Here is a 24,182-nt window from a genome sequence, read left to right on the forward strand (position 1 = left end):
GACACCAGGGTTCGAATTCCCACTTAGCCATGAAGCTCATTGGGTGACCTTGGAGTCAGTCCTCATCTCTTAGCTTAGCCTACCTTACAGGGTTGTTGTGAGGATGAAATGTGGGGGGAGGGGAGCCATACGCACCTTGAGAGCCTCGGAAGAGGTGCTCTGATGTTTGCAACCTGTCCTGGGACTTTAGGGAGAAGGCCTGGCAATTAATTCATAAATAGGGGGAGGCGGGGCACATGGATACACCAACAATATTTCAACTTCGAGAAACGTTATTTGTGTTGTGACATCACTAAAACGTGTCTATTCTTCTTCTTTGGTGGTCACTCTTAGCCGAGTAAGATTAAAACAAAATTTTAAATTTTAAAAAAATCCTTCCAGTAGCACCTTAGAGACCAACTAAGTTTGTTCTAGGTATGAGCTTTCGTGTGCATGCACACTTCTTCAGATACATGAAAGCTCATACCTAGAACAAACTTAGTTGGTCTCTAAGGTGCTACTGGAAGGATTTTTTTATTTTTTATTTTGTTTTGACTATGGCAGACCAACATGGCTACCTACCTGTAACCCAGGTAAGATTGTTTTCCATAAACACGGTTTTTAAAGTGAGTCTGTAAGTGACTAGGGAGGCCAATTCTGGATCCGCACGTCCTTCCACAGTGGGGACATTGGTTTCCGGGCAGGAGTTGATCACGGCGTGGATTTGCCAAGCGTGCCTTCCTCTTAGCACGTTTCTCCCTTGCGTCCTGAGTTCGAGTGTCTTCAAAGCCCATACAAAATAAAAAAATAAAAAAAAAATGCTTCCAGTAGCATGCACACTTCTTAAAAGCCCATGACACCTTTGGTAAAGGCTGTTCTCCAACTGGAGCGCTCACAGGCCAGTGTTTCCCAGTTGTCAGTGTTTATGCTACATTTTTAAAGATTTGCCTTAAGACCGTCTTTAAACCTCTTTTGTTGACCACCAGCATTATGCTTTCCATTTTTAAGTTTGGAATAGAGTAGATGCTTTGGAAGACGATAATCAGGGATCCACACAACATGACCAGTCCAATGAAGTTGATGTTGAAGAATCATTGCTTCCACACTGGTGATCTTTGCTTCTTCCAGTACACTGGTATTAGTTCGCCTGTCTTCCCAAGTGATGTGTAAAAAAAATTTCAGAGACACCATTGATGGAATCTTTCAAGGAGTTGGGGACAGTGGACATGATTTTCACCACTTGACAGCTTCAAGGAAAAAACCACATGTGTCTATACATGTGTAAGTACAACAGTTGTGACTGCGCTGCCCGCCAGTTAGCTGTTGGCGTTTGACAAGGATAGGCGCGGCCAACTAAAAAATTAATGAAATGTAAAAGTGTTCCAATGCTGTTTTACGTCTTTTAGTTAAGATTTAAAAATACCAAAGGTAAGTTATTGCACTCAGTAATCAGGATTACACGTGATTTTTAAATAAGTTCAGTGGTTTTATTAATAAGTTTTAGTTTTTTGAAAATGTCCGTTGGGGTACTTTGATACACTATAAGACACAGGGCACATTGATATGTATAAAGTGCCCTGCTATAGTGTAAATTTTGATGTTCCAATCCTGAAAATATAAATGTTGGAGATTTCCTACTCATTAAATTTGAAAAGAAAAGAACTGTTGTTTACTACGTTGCCAAAGTAATTTCTAAATATAATATGACCAATAATCAAGTGTCATATCTCAGGAAAAAAATAGGATCTTATATGTTTGTCTTCCCCATTGTAGAAGATAAGGCAAGCTTTGATTTCAAGGATGTTGTTTTGCAGTTGCCAAAACCAAATTTCTCAAAGGGCACACCTCGAACATCATTTTTTATACTTTTTCTATTGACTTACCGGTAAGTGGATATAATGTGCAATAGACACTAAACATTATCTTATTTATCTTATTTTTATAAGCATTTGTTTAAATTACTATTTTTGACTACCTAATGTGAGTTCTTACACTTTTTAAAGTTTTTCCAAAGTTTTTTTTTTAATGGATAGGTGTTTGAGGAAAGATTAATATAAGTTTTGATGTTTTGTTAAGAAAACCTGCCATAAAGTCTATGATATGTATGAAACACTGTTAGTTTTGATATGTAATTTAGATTTTAAGGAACAAATTGTAAGGCTGATTATGATCTCTCACAATAAAAAATGGGGTTTTTTTCATTAAATTTTTGTAAATAATTACAACTCTCATACAATTTACGCTTTGTATCAAAGTGCCCCTTAGGTGGGGCAGAATGATGCAAAACCCATTTTTTACTCAAAAGTCATTATATTCTCATTATCTTCTAACTTTAATGGTTCTTTTGATTGCTATTATAATATTGATTAGATATGCCATGCATAAAGCAAAAAAAAAAATTATTTGACTCATTTTTGTTATATAAAATATGAGATAGAATTTTTCTGCATCAATATGCCCCACTTCCCCCTACTATTTCTTATAATAAAGGCATTTATCTCACACTTTCTCTCCTCTAAGGATCTCAAGGTGTTAACAGATAAATCTGAGGGCTCCCTTGGACAAAATACAAGGACACCAGCCAGGAATACCAGAGCAAAACAGCAGCCAGTAGGCTTGGTCTTTAGTGAAAACTATCACGACAGGACTCCCACCTGCCACAAGGTGAAACAAGATGGAAGCCCCGTACAAAAGAGAACCCAAATTTTTATTAGTTCCAAACCCCATGTTACATCCCCCCCAACTACATCACTAATACATCATGGTTACATCATGAAAGGGGAGGTCTGGTGGCAGTAATCTGAGCATCCTGGACCCTGCCCCATGCCTCCCCTTGCCCTCCACCAAACACCCATCAAGTGAAACAAAAGAGATATTTACATTTCCCTGTTGTTTCCCAGGCAAGTTAATCACACCCTTTTGTCTTCATCTGGGTTTGCTATTTCTGGAATGGCTACCTGTCTGGCACTCAGGTGGTATCAGGATGCCAGGGATTGATTCTCACTTAGGCAGAGGGGCTGTTGGGTAGCTGAGCTCACATGTCTATATGAGTTTCTGAAGTTTTCCCAGTGAGCCAGTACGTAGATACATTTGTCAGTGAATTATTACATTTGGCATTGTGCAGCCAGAGGCCCTTTGAATGGATAGGAAGAAACTGTGATGGAGTTTTTTTTGTGGGGACAAATCACAAAAGTGATTGTGCTGATTTTGGTAGTGTGCTGCATGTGCATGATATCTGCTGGAGGGGCAACCCCCCCCATACATAAATTCCTGCAACAAAGGGGATCCTCTCCCTTTCATCTCCACGATGGCTCACGAGGTAGGCTGGGCTGAAGAGCTGTGAGTGGGCACGCTGCCATGGGGAGACAGCCCAATTTTTGTGAGTGTGTCGTGGACGGACCCCCGACTTCCCACCGTCCTGCTCCCTCTCTCCGTTGCCTGCCCCCTTCTCTGCTTTGACACCCCCCCAAAAAAGAGTGCGCATTTATTTATAGCCAGCCCCTCCCCGCCATGTGTTTGGCAGGCGGCCTGGAAAATGAGGCAGGAGACCGAGGGGGTTAATATTAATCCTCTCTCAGTCTCACCCCCTAGAAATTCACCCTTTGCGACCCTAATAAAAGTTTGCGCCTACAATAAAAAGGGGCAATATTAGTGGGGTGTCGCGTGTGGGCTGAGCTGGGGGGGGGGCGGTATTTTTAGCCATGCTCTTGAAATGGGTTGCGCCGCGTTAACAGGGTTAAGAGCCCTCAATTCCGTCCCCCCACCCCACCCTTCTTGCCTGCGTAAAAATATCCCAGTTGCTGGAGGGTGGAATTTGACATGTTCAGGAACCCGAGGACAGCGGCAACTTTTCTGGGGAAGAGGCAACAGCAAGTGGGGGGGGGGTCTCCCTCCTTCCCTCTCTCCTCCTCCTCCCTTTACACACACACACACACACACACACACACACACCGGGACGCCGTCCAAGCCCCGCCGGGCCCCGCTCCATAGCTGCAGACGAAGCAGCGGGAAGGATGAGTCTCGGCGCGGGGGACCCGCTCGCTGAAGCCGCCTGGACCTCGGGTGCCCCCGGGCGCCCGCTTTACATAAAGGTCCCGGGACGCAGCGGCGCCGCGATGCGGGCGGGGAGAAGAGGAGATGCGGCCCTGGGAAGGATTGGGAGGCCCGCGGGCGCCAGGGAGGGTCCCGCGGGCCAGGAGCGCGCCGCTTCCGACGGCGCCGGGTGAGTGGGGCTAATCGGCGGGGCGCGTTGGAGATGGGGGAAACTGAGGCTCGGGCCGGAATGGCTCGGCTAAGTTGCTGTGGGGAGGGGGGGGGTCGCAGACAGGCTGCCGTTCCCGGAGTTGTGGGGTGGAAAAGGCACATCGAGACCATCGCAAGCACCAACGCATGTATCTCCCCAGACTTTTGGGGGGCGACGTTTTAAGCATCTCCCTCGGGTGCCTGACCTCAACCTCTCCTGTGGGTCCCTAGTTTAATCTCCGCTGGCCTCTCCAGTTAGGAGAGACCCCTGAGCCTGAAACCCTGGAGAGCCGCTGCTGCCAGCCAGTGTAGACAATACTGAGCTTCAGCCAGCTCAGTGTTTTGCAGGCTGCCCTGTTCTCTGACTTCTCATTGACGTTATTCGCTTGCATTTTGCCCTGTTCCTAAACTAAGGTTACCAGATTTTTTTCAGTGAATCCGGGGACACTTTTCAACTTCAGTAGGAATGACAGGATTTTGTATGGGGACTGGTTTGTAAATCCGGGGACTGTCCCTGGGAAACGGGGAGGTCTGGTAACCTTATCCTAAGCTGCTTAGAGGCAAACAAAGACAACTGGACACTCTCCACCTCACCCCCTCACCCCCACCCCCACCCCGTTAGGATTCTGGACTACTGGATTTGCAGCCCTTAACAGAATCACAGAATCATAGAAGGGACCCTGGGGTGTTGACAATCTGGAAGGAGGGTGACCAAGATGATCAAGGGTCTGGAAACTAAGTGTGATGAGGAACAGTTGAAGGAGTTGGGCTAAGAGGAGACTGAGAGGAGATAGGAGAGCCATCTTCAAATATGTCAAGGGCTGCCACATGGGAGAGGGAACCAGTGTGTTTTCTCCTGCTCTGGAGGGTAGGACTCAAACCCATGGATTCAAGTTACAAGAAAGGAGATTCCGACTAAACAACTGGAATAACTTTCTGAAAGTAAGAGCTATTCAAGAGTGGAACAGTCTTCCTCGGGAGGTGGTGGACTCTTCATCCTTGGAGCTTTTTAAGCAGAGGTTGAACGACCCTCTCTCTGTGATGGAGGCTTTAGCTGAGATTCCTGCATTGCAGGGGGTTGGACTAGATGACCCTTGGGTTTCCCCCCCAAATCTATGCTTCTATGATTCCATGCCCAGGGAGTGCCTGTGAGCTGCACTTTCTCAGTTTAAGAGAGAAGGAGGCCTGGTGGCTGTTAGGGCCATGTAGGCCTATCAGACATTGGAGAATAGGCTGAGGAAAAGCCACTCTGTGAATGCTCAGAGGGCCAAAGCTGAGCTTTGGTGGCTCCAGCAGAGCTGTTGCTCCCCCCCCCCCCCCGGGCTTAGGCAGGAGAATGGGAAGCGAGTCTGGCTTCGCTCCTGCTGCGCCAGAACTTCATGTGACGCCCCTTAAATCTTGTTTATATCTCCCCGCCCCTGTTTTCTGCCTCCGGCCGTCTTTGAGGCATGCAAGAGTCAGGCAGCCTTAAGTGATGTCTGGCATCTCCAGGTGCTCAGAAAGGGAGCGCCTGTCCCTGCCCTGTAGAATCAAATAAATGTAGTGTTGGAAGGGATCCAAGGGTCATCTATCCCAACCCCCTGCATTGCAAGAATTGCCCCTGCCCTGAAGGCCTGAAAAGAAGGGGGAGCAAGTGCTTGCTCTGCCCTACATAGGAAGGGATGTGGGGAAGGGTAGGGGGCCGTCTGCCCTCACACAGCAGGAAAGGGACCACTGCTTTGATCTCCACTCCACCTGCTTTGTTAATACAGTGGTCCTTTGGGTTACAGACGCTTCAGGTTACAGACTCCGCTAAGCCAGAAATAACGTTTCAGGTTAAGAACTTTGCTTCAGGATAAGAACAGAAATCGCGCTCTGGCGGCGCAGCAGCAGCGGGAGGCCCCATTAGCTGAAGTGGTGCTTCAGGTGAAGAACAGTTTCAGGTTAAGAACGGAGCTCCGGAACGAATTAAGTACGTAACCAGAGGTATCACTGTACCAGCGGAATGCTAGCGTGGCTCAACTTGCAGGGAGCCATTCCAGGAACTGGTGGCCATGTCCCAGCACTTCCTTTTTTTCTTTAATCGTATTTTTGTTGATACTTGTCTAAAAAATATGCAAAAAATCATACCCATCATAAAATATCTTTTTATAATACATTACATGTTGTTGTTTAGTTGTTTAGTCGTGTCCGCCTCTTGGTGACCCCATGGACCAGAGCACACCAGGCACTCCTGTCTTCCACTGCCTCCCGCAGTTTGGTCAGACTCATGTTGGTCGCTTCGAGAACACTGTCCAGCCATCTCATCCTCTGTCGTCCCCTTCTCGTTGCGCCCTCCATCTTTCCCAACATCAGGGTCTTTTCCAGGGATTTTCTCTTCTCATGAGGTGGCCAAAGTCTTGGAGCCAGACTTGGATCAGCCCTTCCAGTGAGCACTCAGGGCTGATTTCCTTCAGAATGGATAGGTTTGATCTCCTTGCAGTCCATGGGACTCTAAGTATGTAATACATTACATACTTAATCTAAAAAAGAACCAATCCAGAGAAACTTTTAAAAAAAAATTGAGAGAGAGAGGGAAAGGAGAGAAAGAAGAGGGGAAAAGAGAAAAATAAAGATAAAGATAAAGTTTTTTGTCCTGCAGCTAATCATAGAATTCTAGAGTTGGAAGAGACCACAAGGGCCATCCAGTCCAACCCCCTGCCAAGCAGGAAACACCATCAAAGCATTCCTGACAGATGGCTAAGCATTGCACAGTATTCACTCCTTAACACCCAACCTTCCTATCTCCTATAATCAGTATTTTTTCAATCTTTAAATCACAATACTGCAAGTTTGTTTTCTCTTTCATGCAAAAAGTCCATAAGAGGTTTGCAGTCCTGAATCAATGCCAATAATTATTTTTTGGATCAATGGTTTCAAGTTGCAAGAAAGGAGATTCCGTCTCAACATCAGGAAAAACTTTCATGTCACTAAGAGCTGTTTGACAGTGGAACAGTTTTCCTCGGGAGGTTGGGGACTTTCCTTTCTTGGAGGTTTTAAGCAGAGGCTGGATGGCCACCTGTCACGGGGGTTGGACTGGATGACCGCTGGGGCTCCCTACCAGCTCTATGATTCTGTGATTCTATGATTCTACTCCCACTTATGGCAACTTCCTCCGTCCCGCAGCTGGAAAGAGGTGCAGCCCCCCAAACATCTGGCAAGCACCCGCTTGGCAAAGGCCCCTCCAGAAGGAGGCTGGTGCACTGCAGACTCACTCAACCACCTGGCATGTGTGCGTGTAATTTATTGCTGCTGTAAACCGACTGTGGCAATTGGAGTGATGAAAGACTGAGATTCTACCAGCTTTGCACTCTCAGAAGCTTTGGGTGACTCATTGCTCATGCAGGGTGGGCGGAGGAACCCCTGGCGTCTTGCCCGCCTGTGCCCTTGATTCTCCCTTGTCTCCGGAGAGTCTGGGTTTTTCTTTTCCCCACTTTAATTAGGAACATAAGGGGAGCCTGGCTGCTGGATCAGGCCCAAGGGGGCCCACCCAGCCCTCACGGGGTCCAAATACCCCTAAGAAACTAGGAATCCAGATAGACTGCCTCAGAGCCTGGAGGTTCCATGAGAACATACAAAGACCCTGGCTGCTGGATCAGGCCAAAGTGCCGCCCCTCCCCCCGTCTAGCCCAGCATCCTGTCTCACAGAGGCCAACTAGAGACCTCTTCTGGGAAACCCACAAGCAGGATCTGAGTGCAAGAGCAACACTCTCCCCTCCTGTGGTTTCCAGCAACCGGGATTCAGAAGCATCATTGCTGCCTCAGACTGTGGAGGCAGGGCAGAGCCATCCATCGCCCTTTCCTCCTCCGTGAATTTGTACAACCCTCTTTTAAAGCTGTCCAGGATGGTTGTTGTCATTGCTGCCTCCTGTGGGAGGGAGTTCCACAGTTTAACTGAGAAATCCTTCCTTTTCTCTGCCCCAAATCTTCCACATTTGTCGGCTGCCCAGGCGTTGTAGTGTTTAGAGAGAAAGAAAGGAAAACTCTCTCTCTCTCTCTCTCTCTCTCTCTCTCTCTCTCTCTCCACCCCCATTTCCTCTCTTCTGCATAATTTTCTGTAGGCCCTGAATGCAACTGGCACCCTCTGAGGGGACCCCTCCCTCTCTCCCCCCCCCTGTTCTTTTTCCAGGGCACGTGAGCCCCTTATCATCGCTGCTGCCTCTCACCCTCTCACCCACCCACAGGATCGAAATGTCAGAATAAATCTGGCAGCGTCAGGTGGTGTCCAGAACAGGCAGCTTGGTGTTCTCCTCTCCTTGCCCAGGGGACTGATTTTGGGGGGGGGAACCATAAGGGGAAAGGCCCTCTGAACATGCTCAGAGGTCCCCTGGCCATGGGGGGACCCTCTGTAAATTGAGGCTGCAGTTAAGCCAATGAAGAAAGGCTGAAGTGTTTGGGACTTTTGAGTTTCAAGAAAGGTGAGGCAGATGTGACCTGGTAGGAGGTTATAAAGTGACGCCTGGAATGGGGAGAGTGGCAGGAGGAAAGTTTTCCTCTCTCTCTTCTACTGATAGAAATCATGGACATCCAACGGAGCTGAGGAACAGATTTGGGAGAGAGAAAAGGAAGGACTTTCTTGTTAAACAGTGGAACTCCCTGCCACAAGCGGTAGCAACGTCCACCAACTTGACCTGTCCATCCATCTCCCTCCCTCCCTCCCTCCCTCCCTCCCTCCCTCCCTCCCTCCCTCCCTCCCTCCCTCTCTCTCTCCTTCCCCTGATTTCTATACTATAGAAGCTTCAATCAGGCAACGTTGGGTTTTGGGGTATTCCTACCCCTCTCTCCAGTTTGAGTGTCAATTACTCAGTTGGGGCGGCGGCACAAAATGAGGGGTTCACGGCACAAAACTAGCACAAAACATTGGCACCAGATTGGAGGGGATTCAAAATTTCAGGACCAGCCATTAATGAAGCTGGCAATAGGCCTTCTTTAGAGTATTTCCTTCTCTTTCTTGCAGGAGCATCTCTCCCCTGACAACTGCCTTCCTCATCTGGCTGACCTTCCTGTGCACCGTTCAGGTAAGTTGGAGAGCAGGTGACTGGGAGCCCCAGAGGGGCCCCCTGCCCCCCCCCCACATGCTGGCAGATCCAGGTCGTGCTGCTGAGGCTGATTTGTTGCTCTCCAGAACTCTTCAGCAGGCGGGGAGGTGGTGGGGAGGAGGGAAGGAAGGCGAGAGTCCAAATGTGGCTTGGTAGAACACAGCACTAGGGACACAGGTGGCGCTGTGGTCTAAACCACAGAGCCTAAGGCTTGCTGATCAGAAGGTTGGCGGTTCGAATCCCATGACGGGGTGAGCTCCGTTGCTCGGTCTCTGTTGCTGCCCACCTAGCAGTTCGAAAGCACATCAAAGTGCAAGTACAGTGGTACCTCGGGTTAAGTATGCTTCAGGTTAAGAATTCCGCTTAAGAACAGAAATTGTGCTCTGGCGGCGCAGTGGCAGCAGGAGGTCGGTCCCATTAGCTAAAGTGGTGCTTCAGATTAAGTATGCTTCAGGTTAAGAACGGACCTCTGGAACGAATTAAGTACTTAACCCGAGGTACCACTGTAGATAAATAGGTACTGCTGCGGCGGGAAGGTAAACGGCGTTTCCGTGTGCTGCTCTGGTTCGCCAGAAGCGGCTTTGTCATGCTGGCCACATGACCTGGAAGCTGTACGCCCAGCTCCTAGCTAGGGGGGCTCTGCTCTTCCTCCATATTTGGAGGCAGCAATGCACCCAAATATCAGTTGGTGGAAACCGCGGGACAGGAGGGTTGCTCCTGTGCTGGGACCTCCCTTCAGGGGCGTAGCAAGGTAAATTGGTACCCGGGGGCAAAAAAAATTTGTCCACCCCTCCCCCTGAGGCATGGGAAGGTCAGGTGGTACCCGGTGTGGAAAATTTCTTGTCAACCCCCCCATTGACACCCCCCCGCAAAAAATGGTTTTACGTTATTTCATATTTTCTTACAAAGGAATAATAACAAGTAATAATAATAATAATAACTTTTATTTATATCCCGCCCTCCCCAGCCGAAGTCGGGCTCAGGGTGGCTAACATCGGATACATAACATTGGTATAAAATCAAACAATAATTAAATTACCTCCTAAAACATCTCAAAATCAAATTAAAGTCTAATTAGATGGCTTTCCACAGGGTTAGGAACAGTAAGTGCTCCCAATGAACTGAAATTTCAGCCTTCATGACATAGAAAAACAGCCAAGCGAACAGCTATTTTGGTGGAGGAGGGTCAAGATATTAACTGATATGCATGAAATTCCATATATAGCTATATAATCCCTAGTATAGTAAGATAAGACCTTCGGAGCAGGCATTAAAAAAAAAATTCAAAAAAAAAGTTCCTTGATGATTTGTCACCCCCTCCATTATGGAACCTGGGGCGGCCCACCCCCCTTGCTACGCTCCTGCCTCCCTTGGAGGTTTTCCACAGGCAACTGTGAGAGCAGGGTGCTGCACTAGATGGGTCCCCTTGGCCTGATCCAGAAGAAAGGCTCTTCTTACATCCACATAGAACCTCCAGGTCCAGAGGCAGTCTATCTGGATTCTTAGATTCTTAGGGGTATTAGGCCACTGTGAGAGGAGAAGGCTGGACCAGATGGGCCTGTGTGGGCCTGATTCTGACAGAGCATCCTTTGTTTGGACTGACAGCCAGCCCAAGCAATGGCCAAACTGGTCAGCCTCCAGCCAAGCTTGGCAGAGAGCAAGATTTGCAGGTGGAAGCTCAGTCTCCCAGTGTCTGGTCAGAGGAGGCGACATTTGCATGGTCAACCTTGCGCTTCCTTGAGGGGTCCTGCTGCTGCTTCCCCCCTTGCTTCCTCAGGTTCAGGATTCTGTTTGGGGCAGCAGATTGGGAGGCGGCTGGGACCGGTGGCTGAGGGGGAGTGAGGCCTAGTGAATGGAGCTGGGGTTCTGGGAGGTTCTGGGAAGGGAGAGTGCTGCTTCTGACGTCAACAGGAAGCAGTGAGACCTGGGTGCAGCAGAGAGCGTCCAGTTTGTAAATACTGTAGTTTTAATGCAATTAGGCTGAAAATGTCCAGAGGTAAGGCGATCATCCTGGCCCCTTTCCCAGGACTCTTGGCGGGAGCAGGATGAAGCCAGAATAAGATTTCCCTTGGGATCTGTGACGCCAACGGAGGAGAGCACACAAAGGGGACCGGGGGGGGGGCACATCTCCTTCTGGGGGCCAGAGGCCACTGACGGGCGGAGCTAGGAGCAAAAGTGGGCGGGGCAATGGCTGCAAGGAAAGTTTCCATCCAAGACAAAAAAGAATCTTAGAATCCTAGAATCGTAGAGTTGGAAGGGACCTCTGAGAGTCATCTAGTCCAACCCCCTGCAATGCAGGAATCTCAGCTAAAGCATCCCTGGCAGATGGCCGCCCCAGGCCTGCCTTTGCTTGCTTTGATGATGGAAGTAATGCTCAGACCCCCCCCCCCCCAGCTTCCAGTCTGCTGGCCCCCAATCTGTTTATTCCACCCTCTCCACCAATTTCATGAAACCCACTAGGAGAGCAAAGGTCTCCCTTTGGTTTTTTGGGCTCCCTTCTCAGGAGTGGGCCAAATGCACCCCCTTTGGCTTGACTCTGCTTAGGCCCTTATGGAACCTACAGCTCCAGAGGCAGTCTATCTCGGTTGCTAGCTTCTTATGAAGCAGCGTTATCACGAGCCAGAACTTTGGATCACCTAGTTCAGTATTGTCTGCACTGACCAGCAGCAACTCTCCAGTTTTTTGAGACTCAGGGGTCTCTCCCAGTCCTGCCTGGAGCCTCCTGCATACCATGTGGATGCTCTCTCTGCTGGAGAAGGAGGGCCTGCATCTTACTGTGCAAAGGGCTTCTTAGTTTTCTGAAGCAAGAAGGGAGGCTCAAGATCCCTGTGAGCTGTGAGCTTTGGGGGATTTCTGAGTGGTGTTTTTTAAAAAAAATTAAAAAAGCAGATTTTTGTGCAAGATATGAGCTAGCTGCCCACCTGCTCTGACGCAGCCCCAATGCTCTTGGCCAGCTGCACGCACCCACCCACCCTCTCCTTTTCTCCCCATGCACCCCCTTTTCCCTCCTCGGTCATTCCTCCCTTGTGGTCACTGCGGTCACTCTGCCACAACTGGGGACGCCTCCACCTTGTGGTCCTGCCGCTTGCTTAGCCCCACGATAAACATTTAATTCCCTTGACCTTCCCTTTGTAAACAGAGTGGGGCCTTCCCAGGCTCCACTGCTGGAAGGGGGGTGGAGAGGAGGATCTCTCCCCCCCCCAACCCCTCCTGCATCTGGGCTGTTTAGCAAAGGCTGATCTTATCTCCCCTCCTGCCTGCAGCCTGAGCTTTTGGGAAGGAGCTTTACTCTGTCTGTGAGTTGTGTGCGCATTGCAGGCTCAGGCAGAGCTTGGCTCCTTCACACTGTAGGGAAGGTTTCTTCATGGTGCGCTGAAAGACCTTTCCAAATGTCTGGGAAGAGATAAAGCAGACTTTGGAAGGAGGCTCCAGGGTTTCCTTCAGGGGAGTGGAAAGGATGAGAAACAGACAATTACCAAGACAATGGCAGGAGTGTTTTGTGTAGTCTGAAAGAGCCCCCCCCCCCCACACACACACTTCACTGGGCAGTGAGGAAGACTTCACAGAGAAAGGAGGGGAGGATGCATGGAGGCAGGTGGGGGCCCCACCCCAATTTCTCTGGCTTGTTGCTCAGGATATTCCCAAATGACTAAGCCATACATCTGAAGGACCTTGTTTATGATCTTTATTATCTGAAAATAGAGGTGATGTTTGTACTATTGTAACTCAATAAAATCCTGAATAAAAACAATACAAAAGGACCTTGTTGTTGCTGCACAGAATGTGATGAAGCAGCGAAAAAAGAACAAAGGATGCATCTGCAGTAGAAGTCTAGGATCAAGGGAAGTCATAGTCCCACTCTCTTCTGCCTTGGTCAGAATACTGTGTCCAATTCTGGGCGCCACAATTTAAGAAGGATGTTGGCAAGCTGGAAGATGAGCAGAGGAGGGCAACCAAGACGATCAAGGGTCTGGAAACCAAACCTTATGAGGAATGGTTGAGAGACTTGGGGATGTTTTGCCTCCCAGGGTTGCCACATGGAGAATGGAGCAAGCTTGGTTTCTCCTGCTTCAGAGGGTAGGACCTGAACCCATGGCTTCAAGTTACAAAAAGAGAGATTCCACCAAAACGCCAGGAAGAAATTTTTGGCAGTAAGAGCTGTTCAAATGTGGAATGGAAGGTGGTGGACTCTCCTTCCTTGGAGGTTTTAAAGCAGAGATTGGATGGCCATGGATGCTTGACGACTGGATGCCATCTAACCTCTACTTTAAAACTTCCAAGGAAGACCTTCAAGACAGGACCTTCTCCATGGTGGCCCCTACGAGGCATGGTTGCTTTCCAAAAACGTTGCGTCTCATGACAAGGGGAATTGGGAAGGTAATCCCCAAAGCTGCCCTCTTGCCCCCGCACCTGCCAGAGCCTGGTGACTTTGACATCTTCCTTTAAGTAGGGGACAGACCACATGGGCGCCCGGCCCCGCCAGAGACGCCAGCTGGGCCACGGGGCATGGACGCACTGGGGCAGCTGGAGTGCCTGCTCCAGTACCTGCGGGGACGGAGCCTCCTTTCGGACACGACGATGCATCAGGTGAGCTGGCCTGCCCTGTTTGTTGGGGAGGGGGCCATGGCATGTGACTGCCTGGGGGGTGCTAGCATGGGGGTTGTGGTTGGCCTGCTGGGCTTTAGGTGGGGGAGACCTGGGTTCGAATCACAACAGTTGCTTTCCGTCTCCCCTAGAGGCCAACCTGGAGGCTCTCCCACATTGGAAATATTTCCGATATTAATATTGCTCCATTTGAAGCAACTGGACACATAAAAATAGACTCCTTTTTGAAATGAAAACAAGGCCTATAAGTTTAATTGACACTTTACTTGAAGAACTTTCTTCAAAACGATCCTGTGGACTGACACAGACTCAGCATTTTACAAAATATGAAATGATCCCAACAGACCTAGAAGCAGAGGTCTGCCTGTCTTGACAGCATCCAATTCTCCTGCAGCTGTTTTCCTGGAGAGCTTCATTTACATCCTCACTTTCACAGAGCCTGAGAAACAATGACTTCCAGGCACCACCCTCCCAAGATGGCATATTGGCAATTCAATACCTCTCATGTGATCTAAGGTTAAACACTCATGTGTTACCTAGCAGAAAACAACAATAGTTAATTATCAGCTCAGAGTAAGGCTGAGCTGTCTTGATCCAGTTACCTAGGAGTAAGCTCCATTGACTTCTGAGTAGGCAGTGCCAGGCTCCATTTACAATAAAGGAATAAACACTCTCCACATTTCCTAAGAACTGGCTAGCTGCGGAAGCATTGCAATGAAAGACTACCAGAAACTGGGATGGCTTCTGTAATTCCAGGACTGTCCCTGGAAAATTGGGACACTTGGAGGGTGGGTCCCCCCCCCCTCATAAGATGCCTTTTGGTAGCTTGTATACGGAAATACCTCTGTGCCACCTTTTGAGCCAAAAGGCTGAACTCCTCAGGATACTGCCCTAGCCATGCTTTGCCAATATAACACTTCACCAGTATATAGCCCCAGCACCTTGAGAATGCATGCCCAAGCAATCCTTTTGCTGCTTACCTGGGAGTAAGCCCTGCTTCCTCTTCGCATACAGGTTCCCCGAGGAGGAGATGTGCAAGGGGCCTCTCAGGCAGTACCGGGTGTGTGAACTGGACGTGAGTACTTGCCTCGTCAAAGAAGGAAGGAAGGAAGGAAGGAAGGAAGAATTTATTTAAGGAATAAAGTGTACACACTTACTGCGGGATTTGTATTTGAGGTTGCATTTGTATCAGGTCCAGGTTAGAGGGTTCAAATCAGCCACAAGGCTCGTTTTGAAGAGTCTCCAGCCTCTATATCCCTTGGACTGATACAGGAAGATATGGAGAGGTGGGGAGAATTACGCTTGAGCTTTGTGGAGGGAAGGAGGTGGACTCGCAACACAGCAATAAATATATCTGCAGCTTGCCTTGCACTCCTTCTCCCTATTCTTCATTGTTATTATTGACGATTAATGATTATTAATTATCTGCCCTTCACCTTAAAGTCCCAGGGCTGGTTAAAACTTATTATTTATTTATTCAATTTTCATGCCACCCTAAACCCATCAATCTCAGGGCAGTTCACAACATAACATTAGAATACAGTGGTACTTTGGTTGTCGAACAAACTGGCTCCTGAATGCTGCAAACGTGGAAGTAAGTTTCCAAACGTTTTTTGAAAGCCAAACATCCAACGGGGTTTCCATTTGAGTGCAGGAAGCTCCTGCAGCCAATCGGAAGCCGCTCCGTGGTTTTTAAACAGTTTCAGGAGTCGAACGGGCTACCGGAACAGATTAAGTTCGAGAACCAAGGTACCACTGTTTACAAAACATAGAATACATAATGAAAATAACAAATGCAGAATGATAAAAAAGAGCTGAAAGCAAACTACAACTGCAAAAATAAGGAGCGGGGGTCCTAAAAATGCAGAAAGCTTTGAGGGTCCTCGCTTTGGACCACTGTCAAGGGATGCTTTGGGGAGTGGGGGTCAAGGGCTGGCGTTGCCTAGCAACCACCAATGGGCTGGGGAGGAATTCCAGAGTCACCTAGCAGTTGTCACCGGGAGTTGGCTGAGAGGCAGAGGTGGATCCACGGTGGGTGGTGAAGCGAAAGTTATTATTGAAAGCCAGATCTTTCCAGCCCTCTTGTGCAAGCCCCGCCCCCCCATGGGTGACGTCAGGGCCCCAATCCTGGCAGTGGCCAGAGAGTTCAGGCTGGGTCCCTGTTTCTTTGCATCTCATTGTCCTTTCACACTGTGGCTTTCCTCCTCTCTTGCAGGAGTGCCCTCCTGGATCCGTCCCCTTCCGGGCTGTCCAGTGCTCCCTCTATGACGGCAAGCCAGTCCTGGGCAGCCAGACCCCTTACCAATGGGTCCCCTTCCACGGAGGTGAGCTCGGCCTGGGGAGATCTCGATCCAAAGCCCATGGGGAGGTTACAAGGTTTCCCCCTCTTGTGCTGTCCTTTAAGGAGCAGGGCAACAAATCTTCCCATTTCCATTTCTCCCTGTTTCTGATTTTTCTAATCTCACAACATTCACACATCTATCTATCCTCACAAAAATTCGGCAGGATTTTAGTGCAAATTTCCATATGTACACACACACACACACACACACACACACAATCAAGCAATTCCTCCTATTATGCAATGTATTTCTACATGGTATTTTCATGAATATATTCATTTTTATCCACATTCCCCCTCCTACAAAATATGCATTTGGGGTTGGGGGAGGGGGTTGTCGAGAAATGACATTGCAAAATTCATAGAAGTGCAAATGAGCTGCATTCCGGTTCATTTCATTGCTCTGTTGAGTGTGAATTGGGGGCAAGTGGGTGTTTTCCCCTGATGGTACTTATTAACAACAACTACTACTACTACTACTACTATTACTGAGTGGCTCCCAACAAATTATAAAACCACAATAAAACACAACACATAAAAAACTTTCTGATACAGTTCGGCTTTCAGATGTCTTTTGAAAGTCATGTAATAGGTTATCTCCTTGACATCGGATGGGAGGGCAGGAGCCACCACCAAGAAGGCCCTCTGCCTGATTCTTTGCAACTTCACTTCTCACAGTGAGGGAACCGCCAGAAGACCCTTGGAGCTGGACCTCTGTGTCCAGGCTGACCCCTTTTCTCCTCTTCCTCTTCCTCTTCCCTTTTTGCCAGCCCCCAACCTCTGCGACCTGAACTGCCTGGCTGTAGGGCACAATTTCTACTACACCTTTGGGAGGGTCCTGGATGGGACCCGCTGCAGCCCAGACTCCCGGGACCTCTGCATCAGCGGCCGTTGTTTGGTGAGTCCCATCAGATTTGGGTCAGGGCCTGAGGCGAACCCCCAAAAGCTAAAACAAGAATTTTTTAATCTGAAAGCAGATTAAAACTCGCATCAACTTTCCAAACATGCAGGTAGACTTGTCTAAACAGGAATGTTTCTCAGCAGGAGCCCAAAAGAGTCCAGGGAAGGCACCTGCCTGATATCAATAGTCAGGGAGTTCCAAAGTGTAGATGCTGCCACCCTAATGTGGAAAATGGGTCTTATGTGGCACCAGTAGCAGGCCAGTCAGGTGGGCACATAAGGGGTGCACAGGGTGTAAATAGGACAGGATGCTAACTGGGGGGGGGGTCCCTTTGGGGTATGCAGCGTCCAGCTCCTTTTATGCTCTGATTGCTTCCGGAATGTGCTAGACTTCTGCTGGAGACGCACAGATTTATCAACCCCCCCCCACCCCCAGTCTGGTGCCTGATGCTCCCCCCTCTTGGTCTCCCTTCCAGAGAGCTGGCTGCGATGGGCTGCTGGGCTCGGAGTCTCAGGCGGATGCCTGCGGTGTCTGCGGAGGCAGGAACGAGTCATGCGTCCTGGTGCAGCATGTCTTCCGGGCAGCCTTTCCCAGCTCTGGTGATTCAATGCCCTGACGTTCTCCGTGGGTGAATGCTTTGGCTTTTGGCTTTTTCATGCTCTTCCTCCTCACCCCCAAGCACCTCCCCCTCCCCCTCCCCTCCCCAGCACCTTCCCCGCTTTGGGCAAACGCACATGCCACTTTGTCAGGGACTGAAGTCAGCAGAACGGAAATGGTTCAAAATGCTCCGCTGCCCCAGAGCAACAACAAAGAGAAGAGGTGTCCTTTTTGCAGCTAGGAAAATGCAGACAAAATGGTGGGGTAACCAGCCTCCTATAACCAACAGGCTTAAGTCTAATTAACACATGAAGGGAGTAATACCATAGAGTCAGGTGTCCTGCCACACTTAGCTAGGACCACTTCCGCTCACCTTGGGAGGAGCTAGGTTCTCCATCCTCCTGAGAAGCTCAAAGTGCAAAAAGGTTTCAGCTGGTTGCTCCAGCTCAGGCCCAAAAACCCAACATTGTGCCAGGACTGAAGCTCCCCATACTTTAAAATTTGATTTTCTTATATGATTCTGAAAGCCTTTATTTCCTTTCACTTTATCATATCATAAATATGCATGCCATCAAAATCTATTAACATGTCCTTCTAGATCTAACACATCTCCATTTTTCAATATCATCCATTCCCAGGTCCAGCAGATGCAAGATGCCTCATAGTATAATCTCAAATCTGGCAGGGCGGAACCCCCCCCCCCAATATCTGATAACAATTTATATTTTATTCTTGCTTTCTTCCCTTGCCAGATGAATCTAGAATATTTTTGTGATCCTTTGAAGCATCCAGCACTATTTATCACTGGGATTGATTGAAATAGAAACAACATTTTGGCAATACATTCATTTTAATCACTGAAATTCTCCCCCATAACAATAAATTCATTCTTCCCCAAAACGATAAATTCATTCTACCCCAAATTTCTAAATTCCTTTTTATTTCTTTCCATGTAACAATTTAGGAACTTTCACCACTTTTTACTGCCTGTGTCACTTTCATGAATCTGACCTTTAGAGAGTTAGTAAGTAAATCAATTTTTAATTCACCAAAGGGAACTTTGGAACTCACTGAGAAGGGCATAATTTGAAGGAATCACAGCCTACATTTCCATGCTTTACTTTGCTGCGTAGTTTGTGATTTTAAATCTCTGCTTGGATCCCCTCACCAAAGAGAACTTGCCCCAAACTTGGATCTTGGAAGCCAGGGAATTCTGCTCCTACATAGATTTTGATCCAACAGGAATTCACTGAAAAGCATGAGATCACAGAATAGCAGAATTGGGAGAGCCCAACCCCCTGCAGTGCAGCAATTGCAGCTAGAGCATCTATGACAGGTGTCCATCCAACTCCTGACATTTCAAGTAGTACATCGGAGGAAGCCCTCTGTCCAGCGCTGCACGTCACACTCTGAGCCTCCCCCCTCCCCAAAATGCAGTTCCTCTTCACCCCCTGGCTACCTCCCCCTGGGCAGCCCCCTCACCCCCTCCCTCCCCAGTGGACTCTCCCCCCCCCTGCACTTGACCCGCTCTCCTCTGATTGCTTCACAGGTTACTTTGGCTACAAGAATGTCACTCGGATCCCGGCAGGCGCTAGACACATCAAGGTGACAGACCGCAGCCGCAATTACCTCGGTAGGAGGGGGCTGCTGGGCAGGTTCCTATTCCCACACCCATGTCTGATGCTGACCCCTTGGTGGTGGTGGGGACCCCAAGAACTGCATCCTACCAACTGCCTATTTTGAAACTGCACTTTTACAAAATGGACACACATTCAGGAACCCCTGGCATTAATCTTCCATTAAAAAAAAACCTCCCATGAATCCTAGAAGCATTGCAAGGGACCCCCGAGGGTCATCTAGCCCAACCCCGTGATGCAGGAATTGAAGCAAAAGCATCCCTGACAGGTGGACACCCAACTTCTCTTTAAAAGCCTCCAAGGAAGGAGAGCCCACCACCTTCCGAGAGAGTTCTGCTTTCTGCACAAACACCCCTCTTGATCTCCAAGGACAATGGCATTGCCCTGAGGGGCCACCCCCAAGCAGGCCCTGCCTGTGGTAGCTCCCCACGCCTCCTCTGAAACTGGAGGCACCCAGAGGCTCCCTTGGGGGTTCTGGGGTGGTTGGCTGGGGAGGAGGGACCAGCCAAAAGCTCCCCAAAAGCCCCCGAGGTCCTTTGTGGACATGCTTCCCCCAAACGTCCTTCCTTCCCCTCCCCAGCTCTGATGACTGCAAACCAGCGCTACATCATCAATGGTGACTGGGCCATCGACTGGCCAGGGACGTACGAGGTGGCAGGCACCCAAGTCCGCTACACTCGCACAGCGGATGCCCACGAGAGCCTTGAGGCAGCTGGACCCATCCAGGAGGACTTGCTGGTCATGGTGAGATGGGCCAGGGAATTGTTTTGGGGTCTTCCACCTGGGTGCAAAGGGTCTTAACTGGGTCTCGCCCATGCACCCAATGCCTGTTTCCTGCCTCAGGTCCTTTTCCAGGAGCCCAACGCGGGCATTGAGTTCCAGTTCTGGCTCCCGAATGAGCGCTTCCACTCCATCCAGAGTGACACCAGCCCCCTTCGCCAGCCCCAGACCAGGGAAGTCGGGGATAGCCCACCAAGGGAGCAGCAAGCCATCCTGCCAGCCCCGCCCTCCCAAAACGACATCGCCAGGAAGACGCCTCAGCGAGAGGGAACCCCCTTGCCTGCCAAAGTGCCCCCAGGGAGCTCAGGTATCCTCAAATCCACCCCCCCCCATTCTCTGTCCATCTCTCCTTCCTTCACCCACACAATAGTTTCAGGGTGCAGGAATTTGAGTGCTCTTGGAAATAAACATTTTCTTGTTGGAAATCTAGGGAGATTTCCAACAAGAAAATGTTTATCTCCAAGAGATGTCTGCCTTCCCCTTGCTTTCCCCCTCCTCCAGCTCCAATGTCCTGTTTTCATAGAATTGCAGAGTTGGAAGGGACCCCAAGGGTCATCTAGCCCAACCCCCAGCAATGGCGGATTGACTGAGCTACCCAAGTGCCCCGGGTGACCTCTCTCTGCCTTGCCTACCTCCCAGGGCTGGTGTGGGAATTAAATGAGAAGGGAGAGCAGGGCCACATGAGCCTCCTTGAACTGCTTGGAGGAAGAGGTGGATAGAAGTGCCATGAAATGAATAAATTTCTCCACAGATTTTGCTGCTTTCAGCAGCTTGCACCCTCCAGGCACCCTGGGAGCCTTGGGCTGCTCCCATCCCATAATTTGAGGTGGGGTTCCTGGCTCTCGGCATGCGCAGGCAGCTCCCCAGCTTGCGAGTTCATTAGTGCAACATTTCGCCACAGAACCCACAAAGCCCAGGCTGGTTTCTGGCAGCCTTTGATGCCGCAGGAAGATTCCTCCAAGGAGGGGCAGCCCACCCCAACAAAGAAAAGCCTGAGGAGCAGGAGAAGCCCCTGTCTAGAACCCCAGGTACTAGGAACTGTAGCTCAGCTCGGTGCAAACTACAGTTCCTAGGATTCTTTATTGTGTGCATGCACAGCTGGCCTGGAATTGGGTTTCCAGCCCCATGCAGCTCTTCAAATCCCACCAGTCACCAACTCTCGGCCGGACCTACTTCACAGGGCTTTTGCCAGAGACCCAGACGTCTAGGGGGAAAGAGGGCAGGGTTGAAGTGCAGTAAAGACTCCTCATAAAATATAAGGGGGTCAGTGCCCCCCCAGCTTCCCCCCCCCCACAAAATGTTTCCTTCTCATCCTGCAGGGCAGTGCGGGGCATGCAACTCTCCGAGGGGAAAATCCCAGCGCATCCACCACTACTGCAGCAGCGACTTTGGTATGTGGCCCCTCCGCATGGAAGGGGACCTCAAGGGTCATCTAGTCCAAACCACCGCAGTCTCCCTCCTCCCTCCAGGGCCAAAGTGGGGAGGAGCGTAGAGGGTCCCATGCCAAGGAACCCCCACCCCCTTTCCTGTTATCCCCAAAGCTCCTGAGTTCTCGGGATGCTGTTAAGTGTGGAGAGGTGAGCTGGATAAGGAGAGCCCTCCCTCGAAGGGCCGTCGCTGGGGGGGGGGAGATTGGCTGCTACTGGGGCTCTTCCCCTTGGGGTTTCTCCCTGCTTGAAGGCAGGCCGTTGCAGGAGAGCCCACCCTTCTGACCTTCTCCCCTGCCTGCGCAGTCTTTCGCGCCCGAATCCTCTCCAAGCGCCGGGTGGGGCAGGAGACCCGCTACGACGTGCAGGTGCTCCACACCTACCGCAACCGCTTCCCCGTCGTGCGCCGCGAGTTCGTCTGGGTCCCCGACGCCTGCGACTGCCCCCTGCTGGCCGAGCAGCGCGAGTACGTCCTGATGGCCCGGCGCCACGTCAACTACGAGCACACCCTCAACCGCCTGCTGCTGCCCCGGGGCGGCTACGCCCGGCCCTGGACTCCCCGCGAGGACCTGCAGCTCAGGGACGTCCCCAAGCACTGCTCCCAGGGTGGGGTAGCGCCCAGAGGGACCCCGCCCTAAGGTGGGGGTCCCGTCTCTGCCGCGCCCACCATCCTACCACCGGAGTGCCATGAAAACGGCCTGGAGTCCGGATCCTCTGCAGACCTCTGGGTGTGCCACACGGATCTTTCACGTCTGACGTCTGAGCACAAGTGCAAAGGGAGACTCTTCCTCTCCCACACAACGGGATTGCCCAGGGAGATCTGGACTCAAGTGCTAGGGGGATAGGATTCTGCGTCTCCCCAACATGCCCTGCCATGCTGAGGTTTCGACTCTGCGCAGAAAACATTGGAAGCATCAGGGGAGACAAAAGAGAGGACTTCTTCTCACAGAGGGGGTTGTGTTAAGATGTGGAACTCCCTGCATTAGGAAGCAGTGGCAGCTGCTAATCTGCTTCGAAAGAGAATTAGACAGAATTCACGACAGAGGTGTCCTTTTGCGGTGGTGGGTTGCCCCCAATGGCTATGCTCTCCTTCCCCTTGCCAAAATTAGGAGGCAATGGCCTGACTTGCAGTAAACTCTGCACTTCCGCCCATCTCCTGGACACATTAAGCCACAGCGCCATCATGGCTGACTCTGCCCAAGATCTCAGAGGACGCTGCCTGCAAGAGGACTCCGGGGCATATACAGAGTCCCTCTGGCCTCGTAAGCTCAGTCTTCATTTCTGCTCCTTGAAACCAGTAAAGGTATTCTATGGTCTGACATGCTGCATTGATTCATTCATTCATTGCATTTATATCTCCTGGGAGCGTAATATATGGTGCACATGGTTCTCGGCAAAACCACACTGGGATATCGGCCGAGAGGCAAGGACTGGCCTCCAAGGCCACCCAGGGAACTTTCTATGGGCGAGGTAGGAGGATTTGAACTTAGGTCTCACAGGTCCCAATCCAACACCCTGGCTCTCTAATGACACACATAAACTTCCCAAGCCACCCTCAAACTAGCTTCAGCAAAGCAAACATTTGACACGTCCTTTGCACATGCACAGTTGCCAACTTGTGAGCAGGAGTGATGGGCAGTGAGGGTGGGGGGGACGTACAATGCAGCAGTGGGGAGAAGAGGACCTTGGTGCTTTTTAAGGTGCTAATGTGTCCGTGGCCTCAGGGGAGGGCAGCTCACCCCACACTCCCCAAACCATCCTGCCTCATCCTCCATTTATCCAGGCTACAGGCAGCCTATGGCTCCCTCTCCTGGACAACTATGGTGCAGCAATTATTAGTATTTTGCAGGAAGGATTCTGCCCCCAAAGGGTTAGTATTTTGCAGGAAGGATTCTGCCCCCAAATTTAGGTTTTTTGACTGATCTGTTGCCCTAAGAAGAAGGTGGACCCTCCTCCTTCGGAGGTTTTTAAGCAGAGGTTGGATGGCCATCTGTTAGGGATTCCATAGCTGTGATTCCTGCATTGCAGGGGGCTGGACTAGATGTCCCTTGGGATCCCTGGAAAGTAAGCAGGGAGGTGCATTGCAAAGCGAGAGGCAGCCGGGTGATTTACTCGGAGAACTTGCAAACGCTCTGTAGCCTAGTCCAGGTGAGGGAGAGCAGTAAATGCAACTAATAAACAGGATATACCCCCATCTCCACCACCATTTTCCCTTCCACGTGGGCCACCTGCCAGATTTCTCCCCCCCCCCAGCTGTGCTTTCAGGCAAGGAAACAGAAGTTGGGGGGATTTGCTGCAAAATGACCGCCCCCCCCATGCAGCAACCACCCCTACCTTGGCCCTGACACACTGCAATCTGGATCAGGATTGACACCCAATGGCCACACCAGTATCACTGCCATCTCACACGTCTCCAACATCCTGACTTCGTTTCACTCATTTCCCCCAAACTCGCTGATTGATCCCATCAATGTCCTGGTTGGCAACTTGCATTTATTCTTATTCTGTTCAAGTTCCTCTCCCTGTCATTTGAACTCAGCTCAGAGAGGGAGCGGAGAGGCAGCTTTGCCAGGAACACAAGCACTGGCCAGGAGGTGGCGTGCGGCTCTGCCTCTG

At 50.1% G+C, this 24,182-nt stretch overlaps 1 protein-coding gene across 2 annotated transcripts; it reads left to right on the forward strand.

Moving 5' to 3' along the window:
- Window positions 1-3,927: 3,927 nt before the first annotated feature.
- ADAMTSL5 (ADAMTS like 5) lies at window positions 3,928-22,885 on the forward strand. Of its 2 annotated transcripts, none has more exons than XM_033136798.1 (12): window positions 3,928-4,201; window positions 9,197-9,257; window positions 13,729-13,865; window positions 14,898-14,958; window positions 16,099-16,207; window positions 16,995-17,122; window positions 17,601-17,724; window positions 19,272-19,355; window positions 19,940-20,103; window positions 20,203-20,446; window positions 21,459-21,530; window positions 21,873-22,885. In XM_033136798.1, the coding sequence occupies exons 1-12, from the start codon at window positions 3,993-3,995 to the stop codon at window positions 22,202-22,204; spliced, it is 1,725 nt and encodes a 574-aa protein (XP_032992689.1). In that variant the 5' UTR covers window positions 3,928-3,992; the 3' UTR covers window positions 22,205-22,885. The 2 variants fall into 2 exon arrangements, with proteins under 2 accessions (XP_032992689.1, XP_032992691.1); XM_033136800.1 differs by having other exon boundaries at window positions 4,130-4,201; window positions 13,726-13,865.
- The last annotated feature ends 1,297 nt before the right edge of the window (window positions 22,886-24,182 follow it).

Source organism: Lacerta agilis, chromosome 18 (genome assembly GCF_009819535.1).
Source record: "Lacerta agilis isolate rLacAgi1 chromosome 18, rLacAgi1.pri, whole genome shotgun sequence".
In the NCBI taxonomy this organism is placed as follows: Eukaryota; Metazoa; Chordata; class Lepidosauria; order Squamata; family Lacertidae; genus Lacerta; species Lacerta agilis.